This window comes from Genypterus blacodes, unplaced genomic scaffold (genome assembly GCF_046128005.1).
Source record: "Genypterus blacodes isolate CSIRO-AG114 ecotype Tasmania unplaced genomic scaffold, CSIRO-AGI_Gbla_v1 ptg000022l_1, whole genome shotgun sequence".
NCBI classification, from domain to species: domain Eukaryota; kingdom Metazoa; phylum Chordata; class Actinopteri; order Ophidiiformes; family Ophidiidae; genus Genypterus; species Genypterus blacodes.
The window spans coordinates 4809304-4833533 of NW_027466835.1; the positions used below are offsets into that span (position 1 = coordinate 4809304).

The 24230-nt window shown below is 43.0% G+C and overlaps 2 protein-coding genes and 1 pseudogene across 2 annotated transcripts; 1 reads left to right on the plus strand and 2 right to left on the minus strand.

Annotated features, from left to right (window-relative positions):
* Positions 1-382: 382 nt before the first annotated feature.
* On the minus strand, positions 383-1692 carry LOC142992607 (uncharacterized; annotated as a pseudogene).
* Positions 1693-1725: 33 nt separating this feature from the next.
* LOC142992337 (uncharacterized) lies at positions 1726-5359 on the plus strand. The gene is made up of 2 exons (XM_076142715.1): positions 1726-2203; positions 3085-5359. Exons 1-2 carry the CDS (start codon positions 1975-1977, stop codon positions 4401-4403), a joined length of 1548 nt encoding a protein of 515 aa, XP_075998830.1. The 5' UTR covers positions 1726-1974; the 3' UTR covers positions 4404-5359.
* A 5918-nt stretch (positions 5360-11277) lies between these two features.
* Positions 11278-23488, minus strand: ubald2 (UBA-like domain containing 2). The gene is made up of 3 exons (XM_076142794.1): positions 23203-23488; positions 19386-19442; positions 11278-15000 (listed from the first exon to the last, which is right to left on the minus strand). Exons 1-3 carry the CDS (start codon positions 23320-23322, stop codon positions 14644-14646), a joined length of 534 nt encoding a protein of 177 aa, XP_075998909.1. The 5' UTR covers positions 23323-23488; the 3' UTR covers positions 11278-14643.
* Positions 23489-24230: the final 742 nt, after the last annotated feature.

Genomic DNA, 24230 nt, shown 5'->3' on the forward strand with positions numbered 1-24230 from the left:
TAAACATACCTTTTAAGTTCTTCACTGTGTCTTCACCTTTTTGTAAAAACACAACTTGCAAAGATTAATCGTTTCTTTCATCAATGTATTATCGTGCGTATCTTTACTTTAAGTGAACCTTTTCTTAATCACAAATTGAGCACCAATTCAGTTTTGTCATTTATATATTTTTAGTTGTCTTCATTAGTCAATTTTGAGAAAATTGATTACAACAAATTGTGCAATTAAAAGGTTTCTCATGTGTCCATTTGGAGCAAATTGTTTACCACATATGCATAACTCAAACATTGCTCATATGCATCTGCAGACCTCTATGACAAATGGCTTAATTGAGAAGAGCAACTAAAGGTTTCTCTCTTGGATGGATTCTCAAATGGCTGATCTAGGTTCCACTTAGAGATTTTTTCTTTTCATTTATGGGGCAACTAAATGGTTTTCCTCTTGAGTGGATTCTCATGTGCCTGTCCATGGTTGCATTTGAAGTTAACCCCCTGCCACATATGGAGCAACTAAATGGTTTCTCTCCTGTGTGGATTCTCATGTGGATGTTCCTTTATCCATTTCGAGAGAAATTCTTACCACATATTGAGCAACTAAATGGCCTTTCTCCTGTGTGGACTCTCATGTGGGTGAGCAGGTGCGTACTAACATTGAATTTCCTGCCACATTTGGGGCAACTAAATGGTTTCTCTCCTGTGTGGATTCTCATGTGGATGTTCCTGTATCCATTCCGAGAGAAATTCTTACCACATATTGAGCAACTAAATGGCTTTTCTCCTGTTTGGACTCTCATGTGGATGAGCAGGTACGTACTTACATTTAATTTCCTGCCACATATGGAGCAACTAAATGGTTTCTCTCCTGTGTGGCTTCTCATGTGGGAGTTTTCCTAAATCCAGTCAAAGAGAGTTTCTTACCACATATTGAGCAACTAAATGGCTTGTCTCCTGTATGGACTCTCATGTGGGTGAACATGGCTGATCTTTGCGCAAATGCTTTACCACATATGGAGCAATTAAATGGTTTATCTCCTGTGTGCATTCTCTTGTTCATCTCCAGACTTGGCTTGCATGTAGAAGTTGTACTGCACTCATGGTAGCTAATAGATTTCTTGCCAGTATTACAACTCACATCGCTGACGTCAACTTCAGGATCTAGACTGGGGATTGAGTCCTGCTGGGTGTCTGCAGGGAATATCGAAACACACATTGCTGAATGTTAAGAAAAAATAGCTTTTCTTTTGTTTAGTTTCATAAAGAATTAATACAAAAAGGGTGTTTTTACATCACTGTGGATGATGAAGCTTAAACAAATATTTGATTACACAGGATTTTCTTATTTATGGTGGTGCACAGTAAAGTCTATTTTATTTCTATAGCCCAATATCACATACAATGTTTCAATGGACTTTACAGGCCCACAACATCAGGAAAATTCCGGACCCAACCAAAGCGCTCTAAGAAGATGACATCCGCCTGCTGCACCAGCAGCTGGACATCTGCAGGGAAAATTGAAACACACGCATTGACATGAAATTTGAAAAGATTATGATACCCTTTAATCATACATAAGATAATATATGTTCATGTGGGAAAAAGGAAATATTCTCCACAAAAACCAACAAACCTGCTCTGTGTAACCGAACTTTAGGGCCAAACGCAGCCTGCAGTAGTTTCTGTGGTTCAGCGTCATCGTGTTGTGAAAAAAAAAATCAATCAGATCAAAAAAGACGACAAAAAAGACGACATCCCGGAAGTGAGCTTCCGTTTCACCGCTAACTTCACGTTGGCTGGATATTCAGTGTTTCGCGTTCTTTCGTCAACCTTCTTCCTCTCCTCCTCATCCTCTGTAATTGCTATCGAAGCTAAGCTCACTCCACGGTGACCGATCTGATATAAGGTTATCGTAAGTGTGTGTGTGTGTGATTGGACGGTGCTGCCTATCTCTTCACGCAAGTGCTTATGTTAGCTTAGCATGGTAGCTTGGAAAATTGATGGACACCAAGCAGTGATTGTTGTGAAAATGTCTGAAGTCCAACTGTTTAGAGCGCTAGGGAGGCAGCGGCCAAGTGCGGCTGCCGAAGAGCTGCTAGGAGAGATAAGAGCTCTAGAAGAAGAATGGTCCCAATCACAGCAGGAGTATGACAGACTACGAACACGACTGATCAACTCCCTCAACCCGCAAGTCCGGTTACACAGAATAGGTTAGTTCCCCTTTTATATGTTATAACAAGGTTGAACACGACACTGAACATTATCGTTTACATGCAATCGCATTCGTGGCATAAGGGCACACATGCGTTTCTATGACAACAGGCTTTCACCACACCTTACATTTTGAGTAGAGAAACATTGTTCATTCTCTACCGGATTGTAAGGAGGGACCACACCACATCCTTTCAACCCTGCTGCTTTTCTGGCAACAGACCTAAAACAAGCAAAGGGACTGATTAAAAGGTAATTTAACAGCGTTAGCTTTGTGTTACCAATTACTATTATTAGAGGACATTTTGAGTGAAGCTTTGTTTGATCACTAAAGAGGTTTTGTATGGGATATATGTTCTGAAAATCAGAAAGGCTCACATGTTCATGTTCTAAACAGAATGTTAAGATAACAAATTTAACACAACATTAGACAATACATACAACAATAACATAATGTTGAACGCTGAAGGACTTAACTCCAAAACTAAAATATTTTCATCAAGACAAACATCACTAATAAGATCATTTGGATAGTTACAGGTTGATTGCTTGTTTAGATTGTTTTATAGTGTTATACTGCAAATGTTTTGCATGGCAATAAATAATATATTTAGAAAATTAGAAATGTTAACATGTTCAGGTATATATATTCATACCTAATCTGATTAATTTTTATAGATGAAGATATTTCTATTTATTGATTATTGGGTTTATTATAGTATACCTGTGACAATCCGAGTATACAGCACCATATTAAACTAACACCATGACCCTTTAACCTTGATCCCCTACTAAATCGGGAGCTCTCAACTATTCTACCACTTCATGCTTGGGCAAATAAAACCTCATATCTTTTCCATTGTGTATTTGTGTGTTTCAGCATTGTCTTCAGACATCCAACAACTGTTTGTGCAGCAAATTTGGAGCCCCAGTCTGGACCTGGAGGAGCCAGATCACCCACATATAAAAGAGGAACAGGAGGCACTCTGGATTAGTCAGGAGGGAGAGCAGCTTCATGTTCTGAAGGAGTCTGTTAAGATTGAAGATGATGAAGTTAAAGTTCATTCCTCACAGCTTTATCAATATGAGGAGAACACAGAAGCTGAGCCTCCATCCAGCATCGCAACTCAACATGGAGATGGGAAGGGCCACATGATAATTCACACGGGAGAGAAGCTGCATAGTTGCTCAGTTTGTGGTAAAACCTTCATGCAACATGGATACCTAAAGGTCCACATGAGAACCCACACAGGACAGGAGCTGCATAGTTGCTCAGTTTGTGGAAAAGACTTCACCAAAATTGGAAATCTGAAGGTCCACATGAGAATCCACACAGGAGAGAAGCCATTTAGTTGTTCGGTTTGCTATAAAAACTTCACTGGAAAAGGAAACCTGAAGGTCCACATGAGAATCCACACAGGAGACAATCTGCATAATTGCTCAGTTTGTGGAAAAAACTTTACCACAAATGGATATTTGAAGGTCCACACAAGAATCCACACAGGACAGGAGCTGCATAGTTGCTCAGTTTGTGGAAAAATGTTTACCATAAAGGGAAAACTGAAGGTCCATATGAGAATGCACACACAAGAGAAGCCATTTATTTGCTTAATTTGTGGTAAACACTTCACTCAACCTGGACACCTGAATGTCCACATGAGAATTCACACAGGACTGAAGCTGTATAGTTGCTCAGTTTGTGGTAAAAACTTCACCATTAATGCAAATCTGAAGGTCCACATGAGAATTCACACAGGTGAAAAGCCATTTAGTTGCTCAGTTTGTGGTAAAAACTTCACTGAAAAAGGAAACCTTAAGGTCCACACGAGGACCCACTCAGGACAGAAGCTGCATACTTGCCTAGTTTGTGGAAAAAACTTAACCACAACTGGATATCTGAAGGTCCACATGAGAATCCACACAGGAGAGAAGCCATTTAGTTGCTCAGTTTGTGGTAAAAACTTCACTGAAAAAGGAAACCTGAAGGTCCACATGAGAACCCACACAGGAGAGAAGCTCCATAGTTGCTCAGTTTGTGGTAAAAAGTTTACCACAAATGGATATCTGAAGGTCCACATGAGAATACACACAGGACAGGCACACATAGTGAATCTCAAAGAGGACCAGGCTGCACTCTGGCTCAGTCAAGAGGGAGTGCAGCTTCATGGTCTGAAGGAATCTGTGAAGATGATTAAGTGAAAGTTCAGTCCTCACAGCTTTACCAAAGTATCCAGCATTTCAACTTGGAATTGAGATGTGAAGGGCAACATGCAAATCCACACAGGAGAGAGCCATTCAGTTGCTCAGTCTGTGGTACAAACTCATAGTGGAATTCTGAAACACATGCAAATCCACTCTGGGGAGAAACTTTAGTTTTTCAGAATGTGGGAAAAGATTTAGTCAAATCACTTGAAAAGACGTGTCAACCAGTACAGAGTAGGAATCATTCAGCTGCAGTGTTTGAGGCCCAGCTTTAATCAGCAGTCACTAATTACAAATCATAAGTGTGTTGTTGAGAACAGCAGAAGAAAATAAAGCTGCAGAAGTTTAAATTTGGAAGTCCACAAACATTGAAAAGCAATCATTTTATAGTGATAGAAGTTACTAAAGCTTTTTCATTGGTCAATATTTCTAATGTGTTTGAATTCTGTCCCGATTTTTGAAATATAGTCGAAGTTGTGCTGCTGTTGTGTGCTTGACAATACAACATTCTCTACTGCTTCCTGTGTTTGGTGAAACTGACATTATAAAGTGTATAACCTTAAAGTTTGATTGTCTGGTTGAGTTCTGAATGACCAGATCTAAGCCAACTGATGCTAATTTCCTTCTATGTAAGTGTCTCCTTGTTTCCAGAGCCTAAACAAAAAGGATCATGTTGTTGAAAAGAAGACGACTTAAACTTATCAGTTCATCAATTCTCTGTACATATAGCTCTGTTAAAACAGCAAAAACGAAAGAAAGTAAGATCACTTATGTGACGTCATTTTGTGCCCAGTATAGTTGTACATTCGACTAATGAACAAATGTATAAAGAATGATAACCATATACTTTCAACGCGTCAAGTTTTTGCCTTTTCTGGTTAAGAATGAGTTTTACACTTGGCGTTTTAAATACCATGGGAGTGATTGATGATACAGGAACAGTGGAGATGTTTTCCAGATTAAACAGGATCATACTTTCAGCCATTGTGTCTCTGCATGAAAACTGGATCCTTTTGGAACAGGATAATTGGCAACTGTAATCAACTGCTGCAATTCACACATCTTCCAGTAGATGCCAGCTTTTAGCGAGATATTTTAACAATAGAGATATTTCCACACAGTCCACACAAGCAGCGACACAAGAATGTTGTTCCACTCCTTCCATCTACGTTTACTTTGGTCTATGTGCTGATTCATTAAAAAAAACAAAACAGATTTAATGGGAGAGTAGAATGCTGGAATCAAGCCTCCGGTTAGTGGGTGGCGGTAATAAAGAGGAGTAGAAGACGTCCCGGAAGTGAGCTTTGGCTTCGCTGCTAACTTCACGTTGGTTTGAAATTCGGTGTCTCGCGCCCTTTCGCGAGTCACAAGTCTTGATGTTAGCGTAGCCTGGGAAACAGCACAATACCGAGTGACTGATGGACAACAAACAGAGATTGCTGTGGCTTTTGTGTGGACAACAGTTTCCGACTCTTGAGTAGAAATGTTCGAAGTCCAATTGTTGAGAGCCGGGTGCGGCTGCCGAAGAGCTGCAAGAAAAGATTGGAGCTCTAGAAGGATGGGTCCAGTCACAGCAGGAGAACGACGAACTACGAACACGACCTGGAAGTCCGCTGACAGAGAACAGGTTTGTTCACCTTTTCATATGTTATACAATGTTTAACTTTTTGAGACGTAAACACGACACTGAACATGATCGTTTACATGCAGTCACATTAGTGGCATAAGGAGACACGCGCGCCTCTAAGATAACATGAGGATAGCAGGAAGAAACATTGTTAACTCAGATCTGAGCTGGAGGAACACAACATGGCAGCGTTATGTTTGCGTTTTTTCTATGTTTGACTTATGTACAAAACAACACAGCGTTCTTATTAGAGGACATACTGACTGAAGCTTTATTTAATGCTAAAAGGGAGTTTGTACGGGATATTTGTACTGAAAATCGCACATGCTCTAAACAGAGCAAACATTTGTGTGAATTGCTGAATGCTGAAGGACTTACCAGAACTTGTTAAGATTGTTTTGTAGTGTATTACTTCAATGTTTTGCATTGGCAATAGAATATTTTGAAAATCAGAAATGTTAACATAACATTTTGAATGACAACCCTTTTTTATAGACAATGACATGATGATTGTTACAGGCTACTTTTATTTTCAGTAATTTCCCTTGGGATAATAAACTTTCATTTTATCCTATCTTATAAGAAACTCAAATACCCTTATGGGCGTTAACGGCGAATGACTTACAATATAAAGTATTCATGTCTTTTTAATGGTACCCTTTCAGTACTGTATTGCAATGCTAAACTTGGTATTTGTATCAAAGTAAAATGTTTGATATCTTGACAATCCGAGTATACAGCACCATATTAAACTAATACCATGACCCTTTACCCTTAATCCCGTACTGAATCGGGACCTCTCAACTATTCTGCCCCTAAATGCTTGGGCAAATAAAACCTCATATCTTTTCCATTGTGTATTTTTGTGTTAAAGCGTTGTCTTCAGACATCCAACATCTGTTTGTGCAGCAAATTTGGAGCCCCAGTCTGGACCTGGAGCAGCCCCCATATAAAAGAGGAACAGGGGGCACTCTGGATTAGTCAGGAGGGAGAGCAGCTTCATGGTATGAAGGAGTAAGATGATGAAAAAAGATGGAAAAAAAACCTCACCACAAATGGATATCTGAAGATCCACTTGAGAAGCCACATAGGAGAGAAGCCATTTAATTGCTCAGTTTGTGGCAATAAAAACTTCATTCGACCTGGAGTCCTGAAGATCCACATGTGAATCCACCCAGAGGAGAAGCCGTATAGTTGCTCAGTTTGTGGTGAAAACTATACTCAAACTGGAAGCCTGAAGCAACTGATGGAAATCCACTCTGTCGATATATTTGAAGCTTTCCTGTTGTGCGCCTCACATTGCACAAAAAATCCCTTTTCCCGTCACATGAAGCATCCTCACTCTGCTCTGACTATCCGATGACTATCTTAAAGACCACGTAATCCTAGTATGGTCACAAACTCCATCTTTAAGTATGTCGGTATATGAATAGCCTGGATTGTCACTGTGACCTGACCTGAGGGATCTTCATCATATCTTAACAGTGTACCATTCATTTGTCTAAACAACGTATGATTCATCTATCTTAACAATGTGTCCTTACATATTATTTACGCTATCAATGCATAAATATGCTGGGCCGCTCTCTGCTCATTCTGAGAAACACTTCCTGTTCTAGGAAGCACGATTAAAGGGTTTGTCAGCTATGTTGAGGCTGATGTCGATTTTTCAATGTCATGAAGCTGACTAACTTCTGATCGCACTCTGTTGCCATGGTAACTTCTGCTTCCTGACAATTCTGGTCCAGAGCAGAATATTTTGGAGCTTAGTCTGACTGAAATTGAAAGCGCTGCCTCTTGACCATTCACCTCGTTTGTAAAATAGCATCACCGTTCCTGCAGGATTCCCTTCTCAAATCTTTAGGGAGTTTCATCACTCTAGGATATTTTCCAATGCTACAGATGATACTCGTATAGTTAATAGCACAAGTACTTGAACTAGATATCACATAAGCAATGCATGCTCAGCATGTTAACTTTGCTTAAGTGTTCACAAAAGAGACAGTACCCACTGTGTGAGAGACACAGTGGTTTAGGCATGATGTCTGTGACAGGCAAATGTGATGGGAGATACTTGGTCAGCAAGGATGGGTATTGTTACAGGGACCTAAGCAAAATCAATATCTTGCACATGCATTAGTTATGTGACATCTGCCTCTAGTACTTTTCCATTAACGGTATAAGTACACACGGGACATGGGACTGGACCTAGGTGAATGCGGGGTCTTGGATGCTACGCAGGGCTTGTTGGGAAGCGACAGTCACTACCTGATAATGACCCAGAAACCTGTTTCAAAGCATGCATGTGCAAAATGGAATCCCCATCCTGTCTCTCTGCGTTTCAATCTTCTGCAGCATCTCATTTCCACCACGCATTGGCAAACTGGCATTTTTCTCACGCTGTACAGAGAGACATTGTTAATAATAATAGCTATTATTAATGCGTACATTGATGATGATATTATAATATAGAGATTAATATTGAATCTGGCCATGATATATTCTGATTCATCAGAATTCATATATTTTGTTGGGTGATGTCGATAATAATATTAGATATTAGAGTTATTGTTCTGGCTATTATTGAAAAAATAAATTCAAAATTTAAGTATTCTCAATGAATGGCTATATACTGATAATGCCAATGTATAATAATAATCATAATAATAACAATAAATCTAGACATAGTAAACGTGTTTCTTTTCACAAGGACTTGGTTATAATAAAAGGAATGTCTTGAATCAGTTCAATTATACCATGATGTATTTTATTAACGAGAAACAATCATTACAATAAAGGACGAAACACGACATCAAGAACATTAGGGAAACACAAAAGAATTAAACCTGAGTACACTCTATATTGTATAATATGTGCAGCAATAACTCCATACTCTAATACACTCCACGGCTACTACAAAATCTAGTCCACTAGGAATACGCATTTTGACGAATCAGAATAATATATTACGGCTGCATTTATTATGGAATTAGTATCATAATCAATAGCGCCGCAATAACTCCGTATTATTATTGATCTCATGTCTTTTAAACATAGTTAATGGAGACACGCTCCCATAACTTTATCAACTTGTGAAGTTATAACTAACCATATTAAATATAAACCATAAAGATAATGGCGAATTTTGAAACGTTGAAAGTCTGGACGCGGACGCAAGTTTGCACATGCGTGGTTCAAATCAAATACTGTCGCAGATTGAAACGTTGACATACAGGATGCGGACACCATTTTGCGCAAGTGTGGTCAGAATCGGGTTTCCGGGTCCAAATCGGGTAGTGACAGAGGGTAAATAACAAAAAACAACCCAACCACAACTTCTCTAGATGACTAGACTAGGACATGTGCTGAAAACATCCCGCTTTCTTCACCACTGACTAAAATGTCACATCAAATAAAACTGCACAGGTTTTGTTGTGATTACAGGAGGATGTTTGTGTTTAAGTGATGAATCATTGATGAATTTAATGTTGAGTTACAACCAGCTTAAGCAAATTAGTTAATCAGACCCAGCTGTTTTCTCAGGCTTTGGATTCATCCGTGTGTGTTGGCAGATCATTAGAAAGCTGTTGAAGGTATTGAGAAATGTGTTTTCAATGTGACCTGAGGGGGGCGCTAGAGGATTGCTCACAGTGCATATCATCTACAGAAATAGGTTTTCTAGAGAGCTTTGCATATGCCCATATATTTAACCTTCACGGCAAGCTGGCTGTTTCACGTTGGCTCCAGTTTGTGAAAACAACTGTGCAAAGTCTTAAAGGAAACTTCAAGGTTTACATCATGTTGGTGCTCATGATTGAAGTTGAAGAATAATCTTTGGGAGTGATTTGTGCTTTTGTAATCCTGCTCACCAAGACTGATAAATGCATTCATTGTGGAAAATCTGGGGAGTTTCTAGTGGCAAATTTGCCATGAGAAGAAACCTCAGGGATGGCACAGTGATTTGGATTCATCCTCTGGGAACCCGTAAATACCTGCACCAGATTCCACTGCAGGCTGTGCCAGTCGTTGTCAGGATTCTGTGTTTTGCTGTGGATAAAAGTGGTGGACAGACAGGAGAATAGGCTACACAGATAGACCTAATGAAAGACATCATCATGAAGGTCAGGCGGTTTGCATCTCTCGTTAACATTTATACCCTTGAATACAAAAGAACAAAGCAGCCCGTAAAGTCTTGTAGTTTGCCTGCGAAGAGGTCAAACATAAATCCTTAAGAATTTAAAGCTCTAAACAAGTCACAACACATATCATTGTGTGTGTTGATGTCTAGATGAAGCTCAGCATATGATTCGATTTTAAGTGCAGGTCATGTGACATAACTATTCAGCTTGATATGGGACTCATGGTGTTTCAGAACACATAACGTTTTCATTCTTTTTCCAAAAGGTCAATCATACCTTATAATAAAGTGTTGCTGATATTTGCCCTGTTGTAGCCACATGTCAAACACATGCTGCAGGAAAGAAGCTGCTGCTGTGAGTAGCACATGTTTAACAGCCTGATGGCAAACTGACTCAAACCTCTCCCTTGTGTTGTTCGCTTCAAATGTCTGAGGTGCTTTTGTTCAGCATGACTGAGCTGCTGAGGTCACAGAGTCGAGTATTTCATCACCAGAGGAAACTTAAGAACTAGAAATGTGCATCCTGTTCAGAGAAACGCGAGAGTGAAAGCAGGGTAAGACGGATGATTGAGTAATGTTGAAAGGATGAGTTGTTACTGTCACAGGGGAGGAGTCTTGTTACTTTAAAGAGTGATCCTGACGTACGATAGTATTATTTCCTTCCATTGATGTGTGGATAATATTTATTAATACACTGGATTGAATGAAATTGGATTTGGGAGCAGCCAGCCACTGTGACTAAAGCATGACTGTTCTCTGGTCTCGTGTTCGATTTGTTCTGCTGTGTTGTTGCTTAACAGTACAAGTGCAGTTTATATATTGTTTTCCTATTGAATATAATCATCAGGTACCACTTCATAGTCTTCATGTCATGTTTGGACAGTTGTTTCACATGTTTCACAGTCAGTTTCTCAACTCATGAGAACAATTCACTCTGACTCTTCTCTGCTCCAACCACATCCTTCCTCAATTGTCAGCCTTACTAGCACAAGAGTAATTTCTGAAAGTACGTTAAGTGTTGTTTGTCGACCGTCGTTTGGCGGTTACAGTCAAAACAAAACAAAGGTGACGAAACACCAGCAGCAGTGAAAGAGTCGACTAAAGGGTGTAGCAGATCATACCTTGTTTTATTAAACATATAAATACAAATTTCAACAGAGGAAATTAACACAAAGTACTTGAGAAAAAGTCTCTATAAAAGAGCCATGGATTAGAACAGAATGAATCTCTGAGGGTCCATGAGAAAGTTTACCGTCATCCAAGTGATTTGCATGTTGATAAGTTGATAAACATTTTTAGTACATGGGAGGTAAATTATCGAAATAAACATCTAGTAGTTGAACCTCTGGCTTGGTTGTGCGTTCCTACTGACACAATTAGGAGGCTGGCGGAGGGATGTAGTCTTTGTTCGGGGTGGGGGGGGGGATCCTCCTGCCTGGTAAGCCCTCCTCACAGGTGAAACAAGGTGGAGGCAAGGGAGGTGGGGGGCTGGGGCTGGGGCCGGGATGTGATGGCTGTGGCGAACACTACCCTGACTGGAAATTAGATCTGCTCCCTGTTCCGCATGAATTAACTTGACCACTGACTGCAGATCCACTCTGTGAAACCTGTGTGTTTGGTGTCATCCATGCACAGACTACAGCGGCGGCGAGCCCAATTCACACACGCGCAAAAGACAGCAGATGTATTTTCCAGTCTCCATTGTGGTCTTGTAACTGTAGCTACTTAAAAGAGCCAACTGAGGGCTGATGTCGAGGAAGGCATGGGCACAGGGAGCGAAGAACGTTTCCAAAGCAACATCCAGTTTGCAAATCTTTGGGGTGGTTAATTACACACAGCAGATGTAGTTTACTAGAAAGTTAAACTGCGAGGAGGCTGAACAAACTCTTAATTCCAAATTCCAAATCTGTGCCAAGGAAACTGAGGTGGGCTCAGACCGCAATCACCCGCCAACTCTACTGCCTGTATTTCCATATTTCCACAACAGAGCTAAGCCAGTAATCCCACCCAACGTTGCTCAGTAGACACAAGACAAAGGGGCAACACAATAACCTCCTTTAACATACAGAACCAATCTTTCTACTAAAACTAATTAGTCAGGAAGGAAGAAGAAGTCGTAGGCTCCACAATTTCCTTTTCAACAATGAGCTCACACAAACACGGACTGGGGTTGATTTTACGGAAGAATCCCCGCTGACCTCCCTTCTTCGCCTCGTCACCCATTTCCCCAGACGACATCTGGCAGCTGCTAAGCAAAGGGACATAAACGTCTCAGTCAAAAGACATCCCGAAGTCAGCTAAGACTTGTCTGCAGGATCCCCATCAGGCCCTTTAGACCTCAAACACTCTCCTGCTGTTGGAGAACTTCATATCTGTCTTCTAAAATCTCCCTGCCGTGACTATCAAACAAGACTGTATTACTTTGGTTACTTTATAATGTAAACCTCTCGCATCTTGGATCAACAGAACCCTCTAAGTAACATCAGAGAGAAACCAACCACCCCAAAGACCGACTAACTGGGCATTTGTGCATGAAAACAACCAAACCACAGGAATAATGAAGAATGAAACATGGAGGAAATAGTTGATTGTCTGCGTGAAGTAGTGAAGAACACAACCTTTCTTATGGCGGAAAGCATATTTTGCTCCATTGCTCCCTGATGTCAACGACAGTTCCCTCCTCTTTCTGTTGCTGTGATGGTAATGGGACTATTTGTTTTGCGAGTAACAGTTAACATTGCGACTAAACTACCGCCGATTCTTTTGAATGTTGTGACATACACGGGATCTCGTACGTGGACGTCTCGTAAGACACCTGTCCCTGGTTGAGAGGCGTCCACGTCCCCGTCCCCGAGAGCATCACACTGTACAGTATATGTCCTTGTGTAAACCTGTTCTGAACAATCACTGGTACTGTATGCATGACATTTCAAGCATCTGAAGACACAGATTTCTACTCGTCCGTCAAGCTGTGCTGTTAGTTCTCTTTCATTTGGCAGGAATACCCGTGAAGCACCAGCATTGGAACCCATTATAATCCTGTTCCTGTAGCACAGAATACATTCAAAGCGCATGTGGGGCCTCTCCCATTCAGACAGAGGTAGGACTGGTTGAGCTTCTGCAAGGTTGTGTGGAAAATCACTGAGTTGGCCTCTACCTCCCTCCACAGACGGAGACAGGGTGGAGGTTTTGGCAGCTCGCCCCTTAACTATGTCAAAATATTCGAAAGCCAGATTAAGGTGTGCGTCTTTAGTGAGTTTGTGAGTTCTACGCTGTCGTAATTTTCTTTTGGCTGAGGCTTTATTTACAAGTGAATCAAACCCTTACAGAAAACCGTGTCGCATTATCAGCAAAATAAGTTCTGGGCCTGCTCGGCCTTTGTTAAGGAGGTTGCAGGCTGCCGTTGCCACGACAACAATCAGGAAAACAAAATGAAAAAAAGTCCTTACTGAATTGCGGAGCGTTCGTGTTACACCCGCTCCAAAGTCTCCGCTGTGACAGTCAGGGGTGAAATTAGAGATTTCAAACAAAACAAAAACTAATCTTAATAAAATGATCAAATTATTGCAAGCGTTGCCGTTCTGCTACCAAACTGAAGCCGCTGATCGCGCCTATTTATCCGTCTGTATTCGTCCATGTGTTTTCTTTTTCGACGCGTTCACCAATCTAAAATTAGTGTCCGCACATGTCGCCCTGCCTCTGGGCTGCGAGGGCACGCCGGCGGCTGAGTTGAGTTTCACTGCGCTTAGCGTTTTCATGGCTACGAATGAAACTCAACCCTGGAGCCACGGCATGAACACATCACCGATAATCCACTCCACACTCTACACATCCTCCATACCACAAAAATATGTCGACAGGTTTTTACATCATCTCATCCGAAGACAACAAAAGTCAGAATCTGAGCTGCAGTCTCCTCCTTTTGTCGTCTGCTGGTTATTGCCAACTTCCTGCCTGAACGTTTCTGAAACCTAATAGGAAAGAGTTTCTTTAAAAAAAACAAAAACGGATCACAAAGCACTTCAACAGATCACATGGCTCCTATCCTATAAGTGCTCTGTTGGGTCCTGGGATCGCTTGCATCGGTGACAAAAAACAGTTTCTGCATTTCCACCCCAGAAGCCCAGTGTGGGCTCAGAGACTTCAGCCTTGTAGGTTTCGACGCCATCTTACTGTCTCCTCAGTGTCCGCGGGCCCGTCCAGGTCCTTCCGAGGATTGGATGTCTTTTGATGAAGATGGAGAGGGAAAGTGTCTCCAGCAAAGTCAAACAATGCGTCTTCAGTTTAGAGAAACAACATAAAACAGCAGTATCCTGCCTTTTCCCACGTTGCCTTTTAGACCCTCTTCCTCTCAATCTACCCTCCAACCCCACCGCCCTCCCTCCCACCCTAATCCCAAAACATTTGGCTACACTTGGCGCCGGCCACCCAAACCTCCCACCCTGTCCCCCCCCCCAGCCCAGCGTACAGTCTCATCTCTGTCCGTGGAGCGCCGATACGACGGGGGGCTGCTGAGAGCCGCTGGGCTGGGAGACGGGCGGCCACATGGGAGTCTGTTGTATGTGGTGGTGGTGATAGTGGTGGTGCATGTGATGGCCGGTGGGAGAGGAAGGGGGCAACCACGCCGGCTGGTGGCTGGGCGGCGAGGAGGCCCAGAAGGAGCCGAAACCCGACGTGGAGGAGGGGGTCGGTGGGGAGCAGGCCATGGAAACCTGGGAGGGGCCGCTCCCGGCGCTGCTGCTGCATTCCGACGCCCGCAGTTTGGAGAACATGGTGATGGCGTCGGGGAAGTTTGGTGGCGTGGCGGGGGTGTTCCTAGGAGTGCACATCTGTTGGAAGAACAAGACAAATCAACAAAGACTGTAAAGATCTTGCAAGTAGCTGTGAAAAGGTGATAAGTGTATTTTTATCTTTAGCTGCTATAGGAGCCAAGACTGGAATGCTCGTAAAAATGATTTAAAACACACATGTGAGGGCCGCGGGTTCACAACTCGGCCAACGCTCTCCTGGGGGGGCGACCATTCAGACCGCCTCTTTAAAAACACAGCGATCCTTCAGTCTGAAAGCCACAAGCAACCCACGGAACGGCTGCATCCAACTCTGTGACAACTGCGAAATGTCAAACGTCTTCAATGACAACATCAATTAAAATGTCATCTGAAATCTAGTGCGGCGTTGTCAGCCAACAGCACAGAGACGCAAACAAACACAAGGGGATCAGGTAGCCGCCGTAAATAGAGGAGGGGACCTCTCAGCTGTGCATCAGGGGGCAAAGGGAGGCCGGCTTTATTTAGCACACACTTGTGTCGTGTGGGCTTTTGCAAGTGAAAAAATGTAAACACTCCAAGGCATCCACACACACACACACACACACACACACACACACACACACACACACACACACACACACACACACACACACACACACACACACACACACACACACACACACACACACACACACACACACACACACACACAAACAAATACAGAGAACATTGGTGTATGCTGGTGGAGGTTGACATATTTACATGCACTTTAAAACTTTGCATTAGCAGCCAGACTGGTGCCATTATGGTTAGATCTTTACATGAATCGTTGCCAAACATGCAACGCTTCTGGCCTTCAATTGCTCCGACCGTCAACCTTAGCCCCTTTACCCTCTGCCACATTGTTTGATCCAACCACCACCAACAACACTGGGCTGGAGTCGGGGATCAAACCCCCAAAAGAAATCTATTACAGTCGATTAACGGGGACAGTTGACGCACATTTTGTTTTCCGTTTAAAAACCTCTGGAGACGCACGTAGATGAGGAGCGGCTCCTCCTGGAAGTCGGGAGCGGCGGTGACATGTGAACAGGTTGAAACAGTAACAGACCTGAGGCGAGCTGCTCTGTGTTTACATGCAGTCAGACAGCTCGCAGCGCAAGAAGAAGACAAGTCTGGGCTGGAGTAACAAACACACACACACCTAACTACAGGTAAAGCCTTCCCATGGACCGCCAATGTAGTATTGATCAAGTCGAGAAGTCGGCACCGTATTGATTCTAGCTGAAGGGGCGATCTGATCCTGTTTTTTACCAAAGCCAATACATCAGCCTAACATGACATGAGACAGATAGTGCTGTACCCATAATGCATCGCGGCTAACACCAGGTGAGGTGTGTTGACGGAACGTAAACACTGGCAGGCCTGTTTGTTGTGATAATATGACCGCAGGCTGTTTCTCCTGCGCTGCACTGGAGGCGCTGTGTAGTAAACATGAACATCTCTCGTGATTTCATGTTACAACTGCCGCAGAGACGTGATCCATGGCAATGTCGCTTGACTGGTTCTCGCTACGCTTCACCTTTATCACAATGATAACCTTGGATGCCATCTCGCCTCGTTTAGGAATACGAATCAGTTGAGGCTCCGTCATGGCCTGGGAAGCCATTTTTTTTATCTCATCTAAATACTTTTCCTGAGCTGAGAGAGGCGGTTACTCTTCGTGTTCTGCTCATTGTTGCTGCAACTTCGACTTATTTCTGTTGCACACCCAAGATTTCCCAACATGGCTTCCCTGATGGCCTCTGGGGTCCAGGGGTGAGGGTCTGTTGGGCAACGCTGGAAATGGAAATAGAATTCTGACAGCTGAGGACCATGGAGGCAACTGAGCCGCCCTCTGCTTCCGTCTCTTTCCCTCCCTCTCTCTCCCGCCTTCTTCCACGTCTCCTCCGGTGCGGTGACGTAATGCCACTACACCCAAAATAATAACAAACCCCAGCCTTCGCCTCTCACACGCTTGCCTCGCTCTTGAGTGACAGCATGCGCTCCTCCCACTGCGATGAGAGAGACGCACACAGGCGCACAGCAAATGGACAGCGGAGGCGGAGAGGGAGGGGGAGGGGGTTGGAAACGAGAGACAGAAAGAAAACAAAGCAGTGCTGCAGATGTTTCTGGGCCAAAGTGGCAGAGTGCACGCTGTTCCTGCATGATCAGGATAAGACTATTCCCAGGCTGCAGCTGTGCGGGAAAGTGCAGCGTAGCTGGACAATTCAGCCAATGTCATAACACACACGTATCCCGAGCGTGAGGAAACAGTAGCGCATAAGCCGCACCGGGGCCAAGGACACACAACTACAGCGTGCCTTTGTTCTCATGTGCAGAAATTTTGGTCCGACAAGCCAGCAGCTCCGCACACTGCAGATTCATGTGGACGCAGGCAGAGAACGGTTATGTATCGCATACCAACCAGTCTTAATCCTCTATTCGTGTAAACCAATGATTATTGTGTTGCCATCTCAATACACTGCTGTTCTTACCTGCACACGCCCTGGCCTGCGTCACAGTCTGCTGCCTGGAGCACAACGTACAGCACTCTGCATGTTACTGTCGTCACACTCAGTGATCATAGCTATCATATCTCACTTCACAGGCTGAATGGGAACGTGTATCCTCAGTTTGTTTATGTGCACATTAAGAATTTGATGACACACTGGCTAAGGCAATAAATACAGTTTTTCATGTAAACACCATAACGCCACTAACTTAATCTGACGTACTTATTCTGGTTAATAGACATTACGTGACATGAAATTGATTTATTCAGGCGAGTAAATGTCAGAGTGTGACACGTCCGCATGCATTTACTCAGTGGACACACACACATTCTTTGTGTCCTGATTACGCAACGTGTAATGCATGTTTGGCAGTATCCTATTCATTAAGCCCCTCCCACATATGCTGCAATACGGACAGTTGATGCCACTGCTGGGTTGACGTAAACATTGTATTAATGGCACCTCAGGGACCCCGTGCGGAGCAGCGTTCAGTGCTTCCACATGGCAAAACCTTTAAGAGCCCATCTACGCCGAAGATGTGACACGATCTGTATCCACATACATTATCCAGATAAGGAAACGCAACACCTGCTTCTGTGTTTCACTGTTCTCTGGTGATCAGAAACTAAAGTGATCACCAGAGAACAGTGAAACTAATGTGTTTCTGTTTGTAGTAGTTACTTGACATTGAGTTTGTAACGGTCCATGTTTAGTCATTTCTGCACCGCTGCAAACGTTGTGTTGCTTCGTTTTGTATTTTCTGTTGACTTAAACAGGGATGAATGAGCAAGCGGAATGCCAAACTATGTTCTTACGGTCTCCCAAACTCGGGACACACGGAGACTCATGACCTAAGTGAGAGAGAGGTGGAGAGACGAAGAGCGATGATTGTGTGCAGGGCTTGGGTGTTTGTGTAATTGAGATTTGATTCAGATTAGAAGTTTTAGTTATGTGTTACTCAAATTGCGCTACATTTCACTGCAAGATGATTTCATGTTGGGCTGCTAACCTTGAGGCTGCAGTCATTCCTTCTGAAAGTGACTTGAAGATCACATTGCCTCATTTATTTTTGTTGTTGGATTGCTAATTTACTGAATAAGCATTAGGTTGAATTGTAAAACGGGGACCGGGTTGTGGAATAATGCAGTGCATACTTTGTTTAGTTACATTTGTTTGTTTTCAAGAGAAGATGATTAGTACATATTGAAATATGAATGAGACATGTTTGATTATTATTTTAAGGGAATTAAAATTCTACATTAATTGCGTAATAAAAAGTAATCTGTAGATTAGTCGGCTAAAATTACAAAAATAATCTGTAGATTAATCGTTAAAAAATCATTAGCCTACACTCCAACACTTAAGATGTATAATTATTATAATTAATATCATTACTCCCACTGCCTAGGACTTCAAATGGCAAGCTAACATTTAACTCTGACATATGACAAAAGTGAAACATTTCAAAATGAAATTACCGTCTTTTCCCTACTTTTATTTAATCTGTGTATTTATCTGTCATCGTTGTTTTGGGATAAACATTGAGTTGAATTAGCCAAAGAGCAGTGCAGTGAGGACCAGGTTAGACTGTGAAATCATCCCAGGTTTTCAGATTTTTGGTGGTTTAGTCTTTGAGACGTCTGCCCTTTGAAAAGCAACTGATTCCGACGCTCTTGCTAAACATTAGCTCAGCTGGTATTCCTGGAAAAAATGGACGGTGGAAGCGCTTTGACTTTTGGGAATTCTGCTGGTGTCTAAAGTCCAGCTGCGAGCTTGCACAGTCAGGTCCCGCCGGTCAACGGGTGCATCCATCTCACGTGCCTACGTCTCATTTTTGTTAACTCTTTTCTTTTTTGTGTGTGTTTTTGAGGAGAACCAAGCACCACTTACCATCTGGTGGTGGTGACTGGGGATGTTGGCCTCCTGGAAAAAGGTGCTTAAGGCCGTCTAGAGAGAGAGAGAGAGAGAGAGAGAGAGAGAGGAGGACAGAGAGACAAAGTTGTGTTATGAGTACTTGCTGTTGAAATTACTCAGCCACAACAGGCAGGAGTTCAGTCAAACATTAGCCCCGTTTCCTCCTGCCACACAGTGAGAGTCGCCCCACCCCCTCCCCTACACATTCAGCCTACGGGTCAGTTGACGGGCCGATCACGTGAGCTCAGGGTTAAAACTATTATCCTCCATGTTGTGATCTAAAACGGGAGATTGCGGACCGCAGGGTGGCCTTACAGCTCAACTAACTGCTGTGGGAAACTTTGACAGAGAGACTCGCCAAATGCCTGTGTGACAAAGCACCTTCCCAATCTTTCCCCACAAGAAAGTCTGCAGCTGGAGGTCGAGGAGCTGAGAGCAGAGAGGAGCTGTAAAACGTAAACAACTGGTTTAGCAGCTGCCTCCCTGTGCATACAAGGAAATGAGTCGGCGTCTTGTGTTGTTCCCCTTTGTTGTGAACACACACTTCATGACCTCCTGGAAACAGAAACACACTGATAGCCGAGACGGCCCGAACATCCGGGGAGCTGCTTTCCTCCCAGCAGGAGAAAGAAACCCTCTAAATAGTGACTATGGAGTGATTCATGGCAATGATGGGAAAAGCTTTGCGAGTGCTGGTGATGTCATTCTTTTGGTGGAAACAAATCATTGTGTGACACGACCCCCCCACCCCCCCAAGGCTATGGGCTCCATGTTACCATCCGAGCAAAACTGTGTTCTTCAAAGGGCGACGTGTCTGGGGTTGGAGTGTGAGCTTGTTTTACTGCCCGGCGTAGCCTCCATTTCCCCTTAACTGGAGGCCTCTTTCTTGCCAGCACCTCAATGAATGCCGAGCTCCCCCAACACACACACACACTCACTCACTCAGCCGCCCTCCCCCCGCACAGTCTCGTTGTTTGACAACAGCAGCGGTAGTGTAGGAATGTCTGCCGTACAACGTGACACACATAGCAAAGCGTGAAAGTGCTTTGCTGCTATTGTGTTAAAGAGCCACTGAGTCCACGCTGGCCTTTGTCTCCACACAGTTTATTTTTCAGGCCCCGGGTTCAGGCCACATTGTGGATCTGTGTTTTCTGCTGCTGGGAACACACGCTTTCAAGTGAGGCTCACACATAAAGTCACAGTGGAGCTCACCTACAACTGACCGCCGGTAATTTATATCACTTATAAACCACTCCGGTTATTTATATCAAATTTTTCATGAGTTATATGTCTATGGTTGGGCTTTTAGTACAGTGTAATAGTTTTATACTGCATTGAAAACTGGGCAGATTTAAACAACTGAGGTAAACATAAAGCTATTTTGTTCAAACGGATCATATTAGTGTCCCTAACCCTAACTGCCAAAATCCAACTATTCATTTCCATAATTATAGTTAATGTGTTATTTACCTTTTTCCAAACGTCATGTATAAACAATAAATTGACAAAAAACGTCAAGTGAAGTGTGTAACTGTGGCCATTCAGCTGAAAGACCGTCTACACTCAGTAACGACTCTGAGGAAAATATAAACATTGTAATCTGTCTATGGCAAAACAGAAACTGGCAAGTGGTGATCACAGAACAAAAGGGCTGTGAGTAACTTTGGCAGGAATACATCATTCTCTAATCCTGCAGATACTTCCTTGATTATACACTGAAACTTTTACAGCAGTATTTACGATCCTCCTGTCCGTTTAGGAGGAACTTTGGAGTAGTGTCAAGGGGAATGTTTCTGTCAACCATCTATTCAAATACAACATGAATGGGCCTTTAGTGTTGTTGTGGAACATGTCGGGCCTCAGCGGGGTGAACGAGGACGGAAGACACCTTGGTCCACGGGTTCACAGCCCGACGGTAAACAGCAGAGGCAGGCCACTGAGAAAAATCAGGCCACTGCTGTCTCACAGACACGAACAATGGACTGTTTACTACTTTCACACTGAGTCCAGTCAGAGTGGAGCAAAAACACAATAGCACCTTGTGTTCTCTAATCTTTTATGCATACATGTAGACGGCAATGTGGCAGGGATATATATCTGATAGAAATGTGGATGTCAAGCAGAGATTAGCACTCCTATAGCTGGTATGTTATCTTGAACAAGGACACTTCAGCAGGGAGGATGTTTGCTGTCATCAGACCAAATCGCCCAGTTGAAAGACTGTCTTTCAACCACGAGGTTCCACTGTGTGCAAAGAATCTGAACAATCTGAACATAATATGCGGAAAGAGCTGATCATAGACGCCCCTGGGACTTTCTTGGCTCCAGAGCCGTGTGAAAGGACCGGAATCCAACCCATAAGAAGCCGAGACGCTTCCTCCCACACCTTGGGTTGAACCACCTGGTCAGAGTCGGACACTCAGCGCGGCAACAACCGATTGGCCATAAATGAAGCAGGAGGTGTGGTTTAGGGGAGAACCATCTGGAAGCACAGGCTCAATGCCAGAGAGCCTTCAGGTGTCCCTCAGCTGTTCACCAGCCGTGATGAATATTTCAAACTAGAAGGCAGAGTGCTTCTCACAGAGGCAATGATACTGTGTGTATGGATCCCAAAGCTGACATTACTGTTTAATGATCATTTTAGACTCATTATGGGTTTATCTAACATGGTTAGATGTTCTGTCTGGTTTGAAGTGTCTCTACTTTCTTCTAATGTTTATTGCTTATGTGTGTGTTTCCCTCATTAAGCAAGCCTCTGTGAAGAGTGCTGAGTTCTGTCTGCGTTTCTGTCTTGGGTTTATAGTTTGTTGTTTGTTTCCACAGGCCCTTGTGACTCTGACATCCACATAGAATGAATGTCCATAGTGTTTACACGGAAGGACTTTTGGCTTCATATCAAGAAAAACGAATTTATAAAAAAATCTGCTAAAAATCCAATTAACTAATGGAATGAATTGTATTTAACAAACATCTGCCATTTCTACTTGTTTTGATTCTCTACCACAACTTATTCGGTGTACCGTCATCAGACACCACAGTTTGAGAACCATTGTTGATAAACACTGTTATCTTTCATTATCTTTCTTTGATAAATAATGACAAAGATAAGAAGTTTGGCCTCTTTATCTCATCTCTCAATTGAAGCACAACGTGAATTTTAACGTTCAATCTCACTGTCGAGTCTTAATTTAATAACTTATACTTCTAAAATAGGGACATGTGCGAGTTAAACGTGTGACGTTGCTTTAAACCAGCAAAGCAGGGTTTCATATCATCATGACCACGATTGCGTAAAATACAGAAACGAGCCGAACCTGTTAGTTTTAATCGTCGAGGAATGAGCGGATGTGGGTGTTGTGTGGACATGAGAGAACTTCGTGTTACCAGACGGGCCTCGTCTGACAAGATGGCATCAATGATTCAAGCCTAAAGCTGTGTTTTTGAATACAACAGTCGAAATCTGTGACAGTAATCTGTTTAGGACGATGTCTGAATGTCCAAATAATCCAACCAGCGTCTCGGCTAACAATAGTTAGCTTAGCAATGACACAGTGGATTCCAGTGGAGAATGTAAACAAAAACGGCCATTGAGTGGAGCACCACGTCCTCAGCGCTGGCTAGCTCGCTAACGTTAGCTACATGGTCGCATGGCCGGATAGAAAACATTCCGTCTCTCACACAGGGAAAACATCTGAATATGTCGACTTAAGGTGGTCGTCTTGTCACACATCGGCAAAGCAGTTATTCGTTCGTTTCAATGCTTGAGAATGTGGCTCACAGCGTCAACACTAACCTCAAACTGCCAGTGGGCCGCTTGTAGGAGCTGCTTCGCTTGATCGGCGGCGCAGCCAGCCGTCAAAACAAACTGGTTGATCATCACTTGGTGCCTGAGTTCGTCCATATTCACCGACATGGCCAAATGTTGTCGCAACACACAGTTGCTGTAAAGAAAAAAACAACTAAAAACGAGTGAATCACTACTTGTATCGGTGTATCTACAGCAGACCCTTCACAGCGGGTCCTTCCTGCCTGTCTCTCCTCTGTCTCCGCAGCTTCCAACAGCAACAACAATATTTTCATGTCATCACCAACAACAAAGACGAAACCGGTCGCTGATTGGTCAGCTGCAGGGCGAGATAGTACTAGCAGAGCGCTGATTGGCTATCAACCAGAAGCGTTTAAAAAGTAGAGGTGGGCTTGTTTTTATAAAGGACACTGCTGGCGAACGGAGTCAAGCACAATTGGCTTTTATAATGATAGCCCCGCCCTCTTCCGGTTTTCCGGGTTGGTGATACACGCGCGTTTGATGATGTCCGTTACACTGACGCACGCGTTTCATTGGATGCTGTGCAAATCCATAGAGCCCATTGGTTGCTTCGTCATGCAGGCAGCCAGCACGAGCCATAGTATGTCACGTCAACATTATATTTTGTTTACATTTTCAGGGACGATCTGGACCTCTGAAATCTCACAAAAAACACCAAAACTCTTACCAATTTCGCGTTTTAAAAGTTGTACACCTGAATGTTTTGTTCGATGGTTTTTATTTAGTCATTGTTTTTTGTTGAGCTGTTTTACCCTATTTTCTTATTATTTACAGTTACCAGTGAGCCAGTAAAAGTAATCATTCAGTCACACAGACACTGACTTAACTCACACCTTGTTTATGCTGACTTATGGAGGTTGTCATATGATCACCCTTTTTAATGAAGGTCAAATGCTTTTAATGCCAGTTAGTCATTGCAAAAGTTGAAAATTACTGTACGAGCCAAAGCTGAACAAACGTTTAGACATGTATAAGTATGACATCTTTGTCGTTAG